The 13,398-nt window shown below is 55.9% G+C and overlaps 3 protein-coding genes across 3 annotated transcripts; all 3 read right to left on the bottom strand.

Annotated features, from left to right (window-relative positions):
* Positions 1-112: 112 nt before the first annotated feature.
* On the bottom strand, positions 113-1,017 carry EsH8_II_000660 (guanylate kinase; the record flags this gene model as incomplete). The annotated part of the gene is made up of 3 exons (XM_083263958.1): positions 113-370; positions 467-786; positions 1,008-1,017. 3 exons carry the CDS (start codon positions 1,015-1,017, stop codon positions 113-115), a joined length of 588 nt encoding a protein of 195 aa, XP_083121280.1.
* Positions 1,018-3,113: 2,096 nt separating this feature from the next.
* EsH8_II_000661 (Glucanosyltransferase-domain-containing protein) lies at positions 3,114-4,829 on the bottom strand (the record flags this gene model as incomplete). The annotated part of the gene is made up of 2 exons (XM_083263959.1): positions 3,114-4,559; positions 4,824-4,829. The coding sequence occupies 2 exons, from the start codon at positions 4,827-4,829 to the stop codon at positions 3,114-3,116; spliced, it is 1,452 nt and encodes a 483-aa protein (XP_083121281.1).
* A 3,574-nt stretch (positions 4,830-8,403) lies between these two features.
* EsH8_II_000662 (uncharacterized protein) lies at positions 8,404-10,348 on the bottom strand (the record flags this gene model as incomplete). The annotated part of the gene is made up of 2 exons (XM_083263960.1): positions 8,404-9,432; positions 9,908-10,348. 2 exons carry the CDS (start codon positions 10,346-10,348, stop codon positions 8,404-8,406), a joined length of 1,470 nt encoding a protein of 489 aa, XP_083121282.1.
* Between the last annotated feature and the right edge of the window lie 3,050 nt (positions 10,349-13,398).

Below are 13,398 nucleotides of genomic sequence, written 5' to 3' on the forward strand. Positions count from 1 at the left end.
GGAACCCGCGAAGTTCTTGTTTTCTAATGAGTATTCAGTTCCCAACGCCCCGTCTTCCTTTCAACCCCGTCTTCTATCTCGCGCCCATCCCATTTCCTCCCATCCGGACTCGTTAAGAAGAGGGCTTGAAGACAAAGTCCTCGAGGGTCTTGTACGCCTTCTCGAGGTCGTCGTTGACAATGGTGATGTCATGGACGCCGGGGGTCTTTGCGTACTCCAGCTCGAGCTTCGCCTGGGCGAGACGCTTCTGGATGCTCTCCTCCTTCTCGGTGCCGCGGCCGCGGAGGCGCTTCTCGAGCTCAGCCTCGGAGGGCGGGGCCACGAAGACGTAGCGGGCGGAGATGGAGGAGTTCTTGATCTGCTTGACGCCCTGTTTATAAAGTGTCAGTCGAGGAGGAGGAAGCGCGTTTGGGTATGGGGGATATCCCCATAGGGGAGGGGGTCTCCTGGGAAAAGGTTTACATACCTCCATCTCAATGTCGAGAACCACAACCTTGCCCTTGGCGGACTGCTCCTCAATGGTGGCCTTGGAGGTGCCGTAGGCGTTGCTGCCGAAGACTGCGTGCTCGACGAAGCCGTCCTTGGAGACGAGGTCGTCGAAGGCCTCACGGGTCACGAAGTGGTAGTCGACGCCATCGCTCTCGCCGGGGCGGGGGCCGCGCGTCGTGTGGGAGACGGAGAGCGCGAAGGTGTCCGGGTGGCGGTCGAAGAGGAGCTTGTAGAGAGTTCCCTTGCCCACGCCAGAGGGGCCGGAGATGACGATGGGACGGCCGTCGGAGGGGGGAACTGTGGCGCGGGGACGTGGGTGATTAGCTTCTTTGGTCTGATGATGGCATTTTTCTTCTTCGTCCACTCCTTCTTCTTTTTTTGGAAGAAAAAATATGGGTGGTTTCTTTTGTTGGTGTTTGCCTAGGGTAGGGGAGGAGGAGGAGGAGCATGTCTGAAGAGGCCGTTCGCGGTGTGGGTTTCCGAGAACGAAGGGAATTTGCAGTGCGTACTGGGCTTACCTGGAGCCATTGTGTGCGCAAACCGGTACGGTTGACTTTTACAGAGGGAGCTGATCACAGAATGCTGTCGTGGGAAGGCGTGGGCGAGGGGTCGGAGGCGGGGCAGCATAGGGAACGGGAGATGGGAAAAGAAGCAGGCGGGCGTAGAGTGCGGCGGTCGGTCGGAGTCGGGTTTGGAGGGGCAGCAGAGCGGGTGGGTTGGCGGTCAAGTCTGACAGTCACACACGCACACATCGGTCAGGCACAGGGTCGGGAGGGTGGAGGGACGGGGACGCGGTGACACGTTCCCAGGTCCCTCTGCGGCCCAGGGGGTAAGGTGAGGTACCTCAGGGTAAGGTATGGTGGGGTGGGCTGCTCGAGGCACCGTGCTAAGCCCGGCCCGAGCTGCTAAATGCCGGCAGAACTGATGTGCCGCTGAAGAGTCAACGCTGTGTTAAGTCAGCGGGGCGGTGAGGTTACATAGGTAGTATAGCCTCTGAGAGAGAGTCCTTTTCCTATCCCGATTTGACTCCGGGCATACAAAGTTGACCATAATCTCATTCGTAGCATATCAATCTCAAATTTATACAATAAACTGCATGCAGCCTTCGATGTACAGCGCACAGCAAAACAGAACCCGGCATTTTGATGGTTGATGTGGCGGAACACAATGAACATTGGAGGTTGTCTTCGGGGTACCAGGAGTGATCAGCCGTGGCTATGTAGGAAGACATTTAAAATGGGTTGAATAATTGCCAGTAAAACTTATTCATAATAGAGGCATAAAGCCCAGTATAGCCAAGGCTTGGTTCCTTTGAGATTCACAGACCACGGGGACTTGGATTATCGGGCGCATTTAACAGAACCAGGTGTTTTCTGGAGGATTCTCTAGGTTTATTTCTTAAATATTCTCGGCATCACTGGAATCAATCAACAAATGAGAAGTTGAGGGCCGGAGACATTATAGAGTTCCCAGGTGTGTTTAGGATAGTAGCCTTTGGAGATGTTAATAGTCGACACTCAGCGCAATAAGGGAGGCTCATTGACGAGTACGTAAAAGATGAACGCGAAGAAACAGTTCGGTCCGATTTTTGGTACATGGCCAACTGTCTCAGGAGAAAGAGAAAAAGACTGGCCTTCGCGGCGGCAATGAATGACAAAGGGCTATTTTGTGAAAGCAGAAGGGTTTACTATGCCCTGTGGCATTGTTCAGTCAGCCGACGACCCTCGAATCCTCAACACCATTATCAGGTTACCCATGAAGATGGTAACCTGTTGGCTTTTGATCATATCATATTTGGTTTCCATACGTATGTAGACTATGTGTGACTGCCTGTTGAGTAACCCCTTTAAATCCACAACAGCATTCTCAGGTGTTGCCTGGAACTCCGACAGACCTGTGGACTCGAAGGGTTGCATGGTTGAGGGATGTCAGGGAGGGAGCCTGATATGATACTATGTTACCTCATCATCGACAATTTTCTCTTTCATTATATCCCTTCTCCAGTCCGTCTAGCCCCCCCCCCCCCCCCCCCCCCCCTTCTCCTCCTCATTGTTTCTTGCAGCATGGGTCGTCTCGCCAAACATCACCTCGTGAAAATAGGATTTTCTGTCTCGCCCACCAGACTTGTAGGACTCACCACATCAACCAGAACCATTTCTTCGCACGGGTCTCAATATTGGATGTATCGTTTCGTCGGCTGGGATGTTGGATGAAGCAACGCCTCCTCTGAAGGGGTGGTTGAAGATCTCATGCGGGAGACTACGCGATAATGACGGCCTCTAGACGGTTTGGGGATACACAGTGAACCCCCGTTGACCCGAGGAATCACAGGCACAATAGCCGCATAGTGAGGTGGCATCGAATGCCCTATGTCAAGGCGACTACAACCACGCGAGCGCCAAGCGCTTTATGGATACAAGTTATATATGGACTCGACAACTTTACTAGTCGTAGCTATTCAGGACTGCGTTTAACGCAAAGAGAGAGAAAGCTGTTTTAATCAAAATCAATTAGGTTTTTAGACAAAACCACGGGGAATCTATGATACCAGAAAGAAACCAAGTCATTACCTCCAAAATACACTATGGAGCCATATACAACGTCCAGCGTACGGGCGCATAGCTTTACAAGAAGAGGAGCGCGAGCAGAGGCGCGGCCATGGCGACGACCTCGGGGCGCAACGAAACGCCCGAGTTGGGACTGCTGCTCGACGAAGGAGTGGAGCTGGAGGTGCCGGTAGGGGTAGAGGTGGCACTGGCGGCCGGAACAGTCGTGCCGCCGGTGTTGGTACCGGGGGTGTTGGTGTCCGAGTCAGCAAGGGGCGAGACGGCGAGGCCGGTGATCTCCGTCTTGCCGTCCGTGTCATAGACCTTGTACTTGACGGCCCAGTCGGAAATGCTAATGATCTTGCCGGAAGGCTTGTTCTTGATACCGTTGTCGATCAGCTCCTGGCCTCCAGGGGGAACATCGGGCAGGGTGAAGTTGTTGTTGAAGCCCTTCTCCTTGATGAGTGACGGATCGCACTTGGGAGCTTTGGGGGAGTTGGCGGGCGCCTTGGTGGCCTGGAGAGTCTTGAAGTCGACCTTGTTGTACTGGTCGTACAGGTTGTGGTAGTCAATCAGTAGCTTGACAGACTTGTCGTCGTTGACCTTGACGATGCCAAAGTTGTTCGCCTCCTGGCTGTACTCGTAGACAAGCCCGCCCGAGAAGACCTTGTTCATCTGGGGACCGTAAATGGTACCAACTTCGGTAAAGATACGAGGGGTGACCTCGTTGCAGCCGAACTCGGAGAAGAAGATGGGAACGGAGCTGTCCTTCAGGCTCGAGACAAGCTCGTCAAAGGTGGACTTCTCGAAGTTGGAGTCGCCGCACCACGAGTAAGAGTTGAGACCGAAGAGGTCGATGCGGCTGGGGTCCTTGGCATCACCGTTCTCGGCACACTGCAGGTAGTTCCACGAGTCAACGAGGATCTCGCGGACATCGGCGGCAGAGTAGCCAACGGGAATGGCGCGGTCGGCATGCTTGGAAACATAGTTCTTCAAGTCACGGGTAATGGCGCGCAGGTACCTAGGGACTTCCTTGGCCGTCTCGACGTTGTTCATGACCTCGTTGCCGGAGAAGAAGGCCAGAGTGTTGGGGTAGCCCTTGAAAGCCTCGACAATAGCAAAGGTGCGGTTCAGGTAGGCAGCATAGTAGCTGGTCCAGGGCTCGAAGCTGGTGAGACTCTCGCCGACGAGCGGGGAGTTGACGTCGAGGATCATGTACATGCCAGCGGCGTTGAAGATAGAGGCGCAGGCATCGTGGTTCAAGTTGGGGTCAAGGTTGTAAACACGGATGGCGTTGGCGCCAAGGCGCTGAAGCAGGGCGGCATCGCGCATGCAAACATCGCCATCGCTAAGAGGGTCGCGACCGTGGGCAGGGTCGTAACCAGCACTTCCGCCGATCTGGTAGTCGACACCGACGATCTGGAGCTTCTCGCCGGCGTCGTTGACGAAGGAGTTGCCCTGGACAGTGAGAGGCTTGACAGCCGCGGCCAGGGTCGCACTGAGTGCGATGAGAGCAGATTGGACCTAGAGGGGATGTTAGACCGTCTACAATTCGACGTAAAGGTGGAGAGAGACGATGGTGGGAGGGGGGATCGACAAAACGAGGCGTTCCCAGCTCGCAGGATTCCAGCGACGGGATTGGCTCTCCCACATGACACATCAGAAATTTGGCGTGTCTCGCGCGCCATGATCATCGCCGCGATGAATTGATTACAGCGGCCGTTGAACCGGTTGGCTGGGCCAACCAAAAGCAAACGGACGAGACCGAATAAGAAAAATTGCACTCACAAGCATGGCTACAATGTCAACCTGGATCTCGGATTCGTTGAAAGTTGTTTCGTGTGTTTTGGTGTCGTTGACTTGTTGTGGCTTATTCGGTGGGACGGGCGAAGTCCAAGAGAGCGACGAGAAGGTGAATGTGGGTATGGAAGAGGCAAATAAGAAACGAGAATTGAGACGCTAAAGGGCCTAAGTAAGAGACAATTCTTCTGTGATCGGTGGATGTGACTGAGTGAGTGACGAGAAACGAATAATGGGAGGGATGCGGTGCTCCTTTTGCGAACAAGCGCAACTCTGTCGAGCGATTGTTGCAGAGAGAAGGAGCAGCAGCGAATAGTCCGAGGGGAGGAAGAAGGAAGTGATCAAGAAGAAGAGGAAGAGAAGGAAGAGAAGGCACAAACAAGAACAGGCCGAATCGTGACATGTAAATTAAAAATGGAATAGGCTCCTTGGCTCCCGCATGCTGGATACGATGCTCACTGGTTTTGTCTCATCTCGGCTTAGCGTCACACAATCATCTCCAGCCTAGAATGTCCGTTCGTACCTGACCTAGGACCAGCGGCGGCGACTTTTCCCTCTTGGACGTTGCCATCACCTCATCGTCTCAACTTTTGTTTACTTGTCTATTGGCTGTTCCCTTCCCCCCCTCCCCTTCCTCCTGCAAGTCGAATTGGTTCCCAACTCGCAGGGTGGGCTGTATGCAGCTTTGCCGACCCTCTACACCTTTTGGCTCTATCTTTTGTGGCATATCTTGGACTCAGCCTCGATCCGATTAGCTCGCCACTTCGCCTCGAGCCTCTTTTTGCCTTTCTTTCCGGTTGCTGGCTCCTCGTCCTCGCCCACACACGAGAGGCCGCACACAGCCTTCCGGGATCTTTGATTCTGAAGCAAGGCCCTTTCACACTTACAGGGCTGGGGAGCGTCACAGACGGGAGGGTCCTCTATTTTCCGTCGCTTCTCTCGCGTCACAGGGACTTTTGACTGGTGTGAGGAGTGCTTGAGAGAAGGACGGGGTGGCTCGGGCAACGCGCTGGCCCGGGCGGGAGAGGGAAGCAGAGCAGACAAGGACGACTGGGACGCGCTTGAAATGAGTACTATGTACCATACTGCGAGGGGTGCTGACTGTGTCTGCGTCGCCGACCGTGCAGATGCTAATTTGGCGACAAAGCTTCGCTACCCAGTTACATACCCAGTCCGAACCAATGGCGTTGTTGGCCCTGTCGTTTATCTGCAGGGCGGCAGGGTACATTTGCATCTCGGCAAGGCCCCGTCACTTTCAGCCTTCCTCTTCCGACCAGACGACATGCAGGCAGGATTCACCGTCCGTTTATTAAATTGCATGTTTACTTGCACGTGTACATAGTACTATCTATGTGAGTGCATTTATCATCCTTAGGTCCCAGCCGACGACAACATCTCCAGAACCACTGAACTCCCGGAAGAGACAGCCCTCTCCGAAACCATCTCTGATACAGCAATCAAGGTTTTGGTGGACAATGCGCCATACCAGTAGCAAGCCCAGGCCATCTGGAGACGCTGATACGAGACATGGAGGGTAGTGGATAGCGGATTGATTGACAGAAGAAACGACCATCGATAAAACCCAACGGCCACCACACAGCCACCCAATTGCGCAGAGGAAAGAAGGCAATTCAAAAAAATCCGATGTTTTAACCTCGGAATGGTGTCGTATCGATGCCCTGCTCCTAGGATCCGCCTAGCAGACTGTGTTCTTTTTCAAGTTGCCTCTGACACTTGGACAAACCACTTTCCCTTCGGCAACTCCCTTCCCCCAAAGGAAGAGCATTAAGACTCTGGAGCCAAAGGGGAGAGGGAGCAAACTCTCGCTCAGGTTAACACCAGAGTGACATATCAGCGGCCCGAATTAGCTCTTTGTTCTACACCACTATAAACCACGTGGATGAAAAAGAAATGCCCGACCGATTTGGGCTTGGGCGACTGGCTTTTCTCTTTTGGGCCATGGCTCTCCTGGGCATTGCAATAGTGGCGGTGGGGACGACGAAGAGGAGCTTGGGAGCGATCGCGCAAAATGCGTTCGTTTCCTGAAGTTGAAAACACAACGCCACCCAACCCACCGCCCGCGCACGAGGCCGAGAGCTCATGCTGCCCATACGAGAATCCAGGAACACAAATCATCGTGTTCGCCTCCCCCGCCCTGCCCCTTTTCCCTTGTGATGCCCCTCCCAGCTGTAAGGTACGAGCGACGCATGACATGTCGTGGCATGGGAAACGCGGGTTTCCGCGAGCGGGGGCCGAGCAGCCGTTGAACAAAGAGAGAATATCCCTCTCTCCCTCTCTCCCTCGCCCCTCTTGACAAATCCCAACCAAAGTGTCCCCCCCCCCCTCCCCCCCCCATCTTTCCACGCCTCCAGCCCTCCTGACTGGCTCTGTCTTATGGGGGTCAAAAGATTACACTCGATCCGTAGTCCATACAAGCATATCGTATTCCCTCTTCTTCAGTATTGCTTGATTGTGATAAACTCGTATCCCCATGCTGGTCCCACCGGTGCGACATTACACCCTCCCCTCCCCGCCCCATCTCGACGGACTAAATCACTCATGACGGCTGACCGGCGCCGGCATCGTGCTCCCGAGCGGCCATGTCGGCTCCGACGGCCAGTCTTGTTTGCCTCGCAGCCATGCCAATAATATACACCATTCTGCCTATCCGTCTAGCCGTTCGAGAGAACCGCTTCCCCAAGGGCCGCATCGCCTCAACGCTAGCAATCATCGGACCCCCGGGGACCATTCCCGGCAGAGCAGTCATCCAAAGGGACCACTTCGTTGCCGTGCGTTGCGGAAACTGCGCCTCTCCTTCGTCGGGTTGTTCTTGTTATTTATGTTGTTATTTTGGCCGGCGTTCAGGACCCTGGCTTGTTGGCAGCCAGTCATATCAAGAACCCCACGAGAGAGATGCTCTCTGTAAATGGCACCAAGAGCCCCCGCCCAAGCCGTGACCACGCCCGTCTACCGTCCTACCCGTGTAGCCACTTGAAGACGACCACCGTCGTCAGGTTATCCTCCATATTTAGGCATTCCCGACAGAGTAGATGGATGCCAAGCCAGTGGCCCAATCTGTTGCCACATTCCGAGAAGTGCGTCCCTCCCGAAATGGGTTTGGATGGCATAGCTGGACATCTGTCGAGATTGCAGGATGATGCCGCCCCAGGCTTGCTCATTCCCAGCATACGCCAACACACTCTCAACGGCGACAAGTGCCGGCATAGTCTTTAAAACCAGCCTGGCAAGAAGCACGCTACTGAAATCAACCTCGCGATATCAATGGAAACAAAGAGTGGAACCCGAAAGTCAAGATCACATTACAGAGCGTCTAATTATTTGCTCATCTGATCGTCGACCATGCCCTCCATACATACGATACAAGGACCCGGCCCTCGACCTCCCGTCAAGAGCATTGTGCACCAGCCGTCATAAACACCGTTAACTTGCAAGCGTACAAGAAAGTGGGCAAGATGCCGTCTCAAGCACCAGGCAAACTTCCTTTCGTCTAACCCATGGTACCTGACTAGCCCCCACGTCCACCGCACACATTCATTCATTTATCCGTTTAAGCCTTGAACTCCTCAGCTCCGCTGGCCTCCCATCTGCCGGGGACCAGGGCCAGAGGCACGATACCAGAGACGTGCATCTCGGGGCCGAAGATCTTGGCGTTCAGGCCAAGCTCCTGGGTCGCCGCCTTCATGTTCTTAAGACCCTCCTGGTAGTTGGGGCCGGCACGACGGACCCAGATCTGGACGCTGTGCTCGTTGAGCTGCTTGGCGTAGTCACGGAGCGCGCGGATGACACCCTTGAATGTGCTGGCAACGTTGGTGAAGTTGGCAATACCACCACCGATGAACAGAACCTTGCCCTCGCTGCTGAGGGGAGCGCGGAGCATCAGGTCAAGAACGGTGCGGGCGTAGTGGTAGGTCTGGGACTCGGTAGGGGCACCAGAGTACTCGCCGTAGTTGGCAAGCTCATCGGCGAAGCCGGAAGAGGCAATGGCATCAGCGTAGACGACGGACGCACCACCACCGGCGACCAGAGTCCAGATGCGGCCGTTGGGGTTGAGGACGGTGAGCTTGAGGGAGGCACCGGTCTTGGCGTCAAGGTCGGCGATGTAGGCCTCCTCCTTGGTCAGCTCACGGCCGAAGGGGGCGGGGAACTCCATCGGCGGGCCGGCGTCAATGTTGACCTTCTCGCCGTTGGAAGAGGCGACGTTGGTCAGGCCGAGAGCGGCGGGGGAGCGGGCAATGGCCCACTTGACACCGCACTCGAAGTCGGCAGTCTGGTCGAGCTTGGCAGCAAGATCCAGGAAGTGCACCGAGGCGGAGGTGGCATCCTCGTTGGGGATGACGACGAGGGGGTTGATCTCGAGGTAGGTGAACTGGCACTCGACGTAGACGGCGTACAACCGGCTGATGAAGTCAACCAGAACGTTGTGCACACCCTTGGGGACCTTCTTCAACAGAGTCGCGGCAATCTCATCGTTGGAAGGGTATTGTGAGAGGTCGACGGGGATCAGAAGCTTCTCAGCCTTGGCGTCGACATCACCAACATCAACACCACCCTCGTGGGTGAAGAGAATCCAGTCGCCCTATTATCAGATTGTTAGCAACCGACCCTTTTGATTCGAGGTTGACATATTGAGACATGATGGCCGCCGTGCGCATATGGGACTTCTGCAGAGGGCGGCGGCATGGGTGGACGGGGTGGGTGGACGGGCCACAGGCCTCGTCTCGTGGCATCCGTTCGTCCGGTTCGGGAGGAGTATTACCGGAAGAGGCAGTCCAGTGGCCGGAATCCACTTATTTGACCCATGGATAGGAAATGCCATAAAGCATGCAAAATCCTGCCACGGGTGCCAAATGAAGTTTTCTTCCTGATTTTTTCACTTTCAACCGTCGATGAGTTCACACTTCGCAGTGTGCTGTGTGTGTTTGTGTTCACACACACAACTCAACGACGGCCTGACTGCCCCCCCTAGCCCCGCCGACGATTTGGAGTCCACGACCCGCTCATCCACCAAACACCAAAAACAACGACAACTTTGGAAATTGCGAAAAACTTACATCTCTGACGGACATGATGTTGATGTAGTACTCGGTGTCTTGGGGGTGGGGAACGAAGGGCTCAACGAGGAACTGACGCAGAACACCAGTGACGGTCTCGACCTTCTGCTCCTTGCCAGCACGCTCGGCGACCCAGGCGCGGGCCTCGGGCCAAGTCTTGTTCAGGGCCAGGAGACCGCTCTTGCCACGGCGCTTGATCAATTGGTCAGGCTTGGCGACCAACTTGAGGCCGGGCTGGAGAAGCCAAGGGTAGGTGGCCTCGGCCTGGTCAAGGACGCCCTCAACGTTGGCATCCTCGGCGAAGTGAAGAGAGCACAGCCTGGGGGGAGGGTTGTGCTTGGTGGGGGAGGCAAGAGGAGTGGGCTTGATGACGGGCGCGCGGGTGAGGTGGTAGTTGATGATGGCCTTGCCGTCGGCCTCGAAGATGGACTTGGCGGACATTCTGGCGGTATTGAGGTGAGAGAAGGGTGAGTTTTCTTTGGAGTTCTTTTCCCTGCTTTACTGTGGCCTGAATTGGGAGGGAGATTGTCAGCAATGGCTTCGGGAAACGAGGCGTATTTGTGTGGGCGGCGTCGGGTCGAAGTTTGGTGCCGTCAGCTGCAGGATTTCGGCTGAACTGAGGGAAATGCTTGGTGGGCAAGTGCCACCGCAACCGGAACGCACACACGCACGAGGTGCTCGAGTCGAGCTCGGAGGGGGTGGGCTAGCTGGAGACACTGGCCGGGATGGGGAGACGGCGGCACTGGGAGGAGGAGTGGGAATGGGGCGACGACGTACCGAGAGAGGGCGAGAAGCAAAAGCACCAGGCGACGAAGTCGAAGTCTGGGGAGGTTGATGAAGTCCTGAAATCAAGTGAATGTCAGGAAATCGAGTCGAGTCGAGCGGTGTGAGAGGAGAGAAGGAAGCGGCGACGTTGAAGGAGAAGTATGGATTGGGGAAGGATGGAGTGGAAAGAGGGAGCTGCGGGAGGGAGAAGATCGTCAGCCTTTCACAAAATTTTGGACTTTGTCGAAGCTCCCAGGGATTATTTGTTGCTGGGAGAGCAAGGAGGGGAGGGGAGGGGTGAGAGGGAGGTACATCATGGGGCAACGAAGCGCGGCCCAGGTACCGACCGGGGGTCAGAATCGGTGGATTCACCTTGAGGGGAGCTAGAGACCACGCCAAAAAGTTTTGGGGTGTGTGGGAGGTGTGAGATGGTGCGTGCAGGGAGGTGTGGGTGTGCGTGGCGGCGGCCTGTGTGAATCCCACAGCGCTGTCCGTGGAGGGGGAAGAGCGGGACTGGGGGTAGGTATTTTGGGAACAGTGTGTCGGGCGTTTTTGTTTTTTTTGTTTTTTTTTGGGTGGGCGGTGGCCGATGCTTTTGGGAAGCTGCCAGGCACCTCAACGGAGCAGGGGGGGGGACACGACACGCCAGAAAAAGGAAGGAAACGCAGAGAGAAGAAGGGAAAGGGGAGGCAAGTACCTGTACCTGAACCGGTTGTCTGCTGCACCCTGGCGTCGTTCTCGCAAGAGGATTCAATGGGAGGCGGGAATAGGGATGCCAGCGAGAAGGAAAAAAAATTGTCTGGGGGAAAACAGGCGCTGGTTGTTGAGGTTTAAGTGGACCTCGTACCTTTTCAAGTCAGTCAGTTGCTCACTCGATTCACTTCCCGGGATCTCTGGGAGGGCAGCAAACGGGCGGGTATGGCACACATCCAGGGCGGGCTTTTTTACACTAAGTGTTGGACGATTTTGCCCGCATCGATGCAACGCCAGAATGTCCGCCGAAAATCGCAAGGACCCGACCCGACATGGTCCTGGGCCGTACGGGACGGGAAGGAGGACGAAGATGGAGCTTGGGGCATTGCCGTGCGATGCGGTGCGGTGGTGCGGTCGCTGCTGAGCCGTGCATCGTTCGCCCTGCTCTTCTTTTTCTTCCAGATGCTTCTCTCAGCACCGCGGGTTGGGCTGCTGCTTGGCCTGGTCGATCCATCAGGTAACCCTGTTCCCGACATGCTTTCTTTTGCGCCGGCCGCCGGCGGGACTGGTTTCCAGTGCTGCAGCCTTGGGACTCGAGCGCCGCGGGATGGCATTGATTTCGGACGTTTCTCATCTTTCTTGGGACAACGGACGGTGGCCCGGATGTCTGGTGCCAATCGGTATCAGCCAGGGAGCTGGACATTGGCGCCTGCGCCTGGTCACGGCGCTGGAATGGGATTGGAATGGGATGGAGGGAATGGGGTGCGTGCATTGGCACAGTCATCAATCTCGAGTGAGACCTCGACTGCGTAGTCAGACGGGCTCGACCCCTCGGAAGTTGGAACGGGGGTGTCCAAAAGAGATTGTCTGCCCTGGTGGTGGCATGGCATAATTGGACATTCCAGGAAAAGTCTCACAGCCTCTCTTTACCCTGTCACTCTCAAAAGGCCCCGAAGCCACCACGGATCTATTCACGATGTTCTCTCTGTGTGTGTGTGTGGGTGCGGGTGGGAGACAGAGAGAAGGGGAGAGCGAATGTGTGTGTGTGTGTGTGGCCATTTCCCCCCTCAGTGAGGGTGCGCAATGCCCGGTGGTCGGCGGAGTGACGATGGGGAGGACCGAAAACCGGCGGAGGTGGTTGCGGCATGCCGGGTTTCGGGGCATGCGAGAGCATGGATGAAAAGATGCCCGTTTGGGGTCGGTCGTCCAGATCGAGTCTCGAGTCTCGAGATCTGACTCCTCGACCTGGAGCTCATCTCCGTAGCCGTTTATTTCGGCCCGTTGTTTTCTCGCTGCACTTCGCAGTTACGACTATCGCCGCATTGTCCCGCTGCACCGCCTGTCCTGGATTAAATTTTTTTCCTTCGTTTCGGCAGCGGATATTTTCATGTCACCTTGTTCCCCCCCCCCCTCTGCCCTCTTTTGTTGCCTGGCCAAGTGGTCTATGTATCCGTACACGGCGCGCGCAAAATACCTCGTTAGGTGACAGATACTTTGGCACCACCGCATCACGCCAATCGAATGCGGCGAGGGAGGGGGGAAGAAGGCTGTTCTAGTGACGGCGCCGCCCCCACCACTGTAGCTGGGCATAATGCGCAGGATGGATTCGGGCTGTGTGTCACTGCTGTGTGGCAGCGGTGCATGTTCAGGTTGATTACCTAGACAACCCGGTTTGGGCGAATGTTGATCCTCCCTGACAATCCAGTCCGTCCGAGGGCGATTGGGTTGGATTGGCGGTAACACGGGACGGGGTGTGATTGATGAGATGCGGTCAAACCAAAGCCTAGTCCTTGCGACGATAACGCTACAGGAGAGCAAGTGCGAGAGCCACGGCTTGCCTGGCACGCGCCTCCCGACTATTGTTGCGGTCAAGCGCCTGCCGGTTGGTCTCAACTTGGACTGGTCGGGGCGGGGAGCAGACGGGAGGTCAAGACCGACATTTTGCGGTGTTCGGCGGGCGAACCGCGCCATCTTTCGAGTCTCGGACCACACCAAGCCCAGCAAGGACTGGCGCTGGCAGCTCTGGTGCAGCT

The sequence above is a fragment of the Colletotrichum jinshuiense genome, chromosome 2 (genome assembly GCF_051148585.1).
Source record: "Colletotrichum jinshuiense chromosome 2, complete sequence".
Classification (NCBI taxonomy): Eukaryota; Fungi; Ascomycota; class Sordariomycetes; order Glomerellales; family Glomerellaceae; genus Colletotrichum; species Colletotrichum jinshuiense.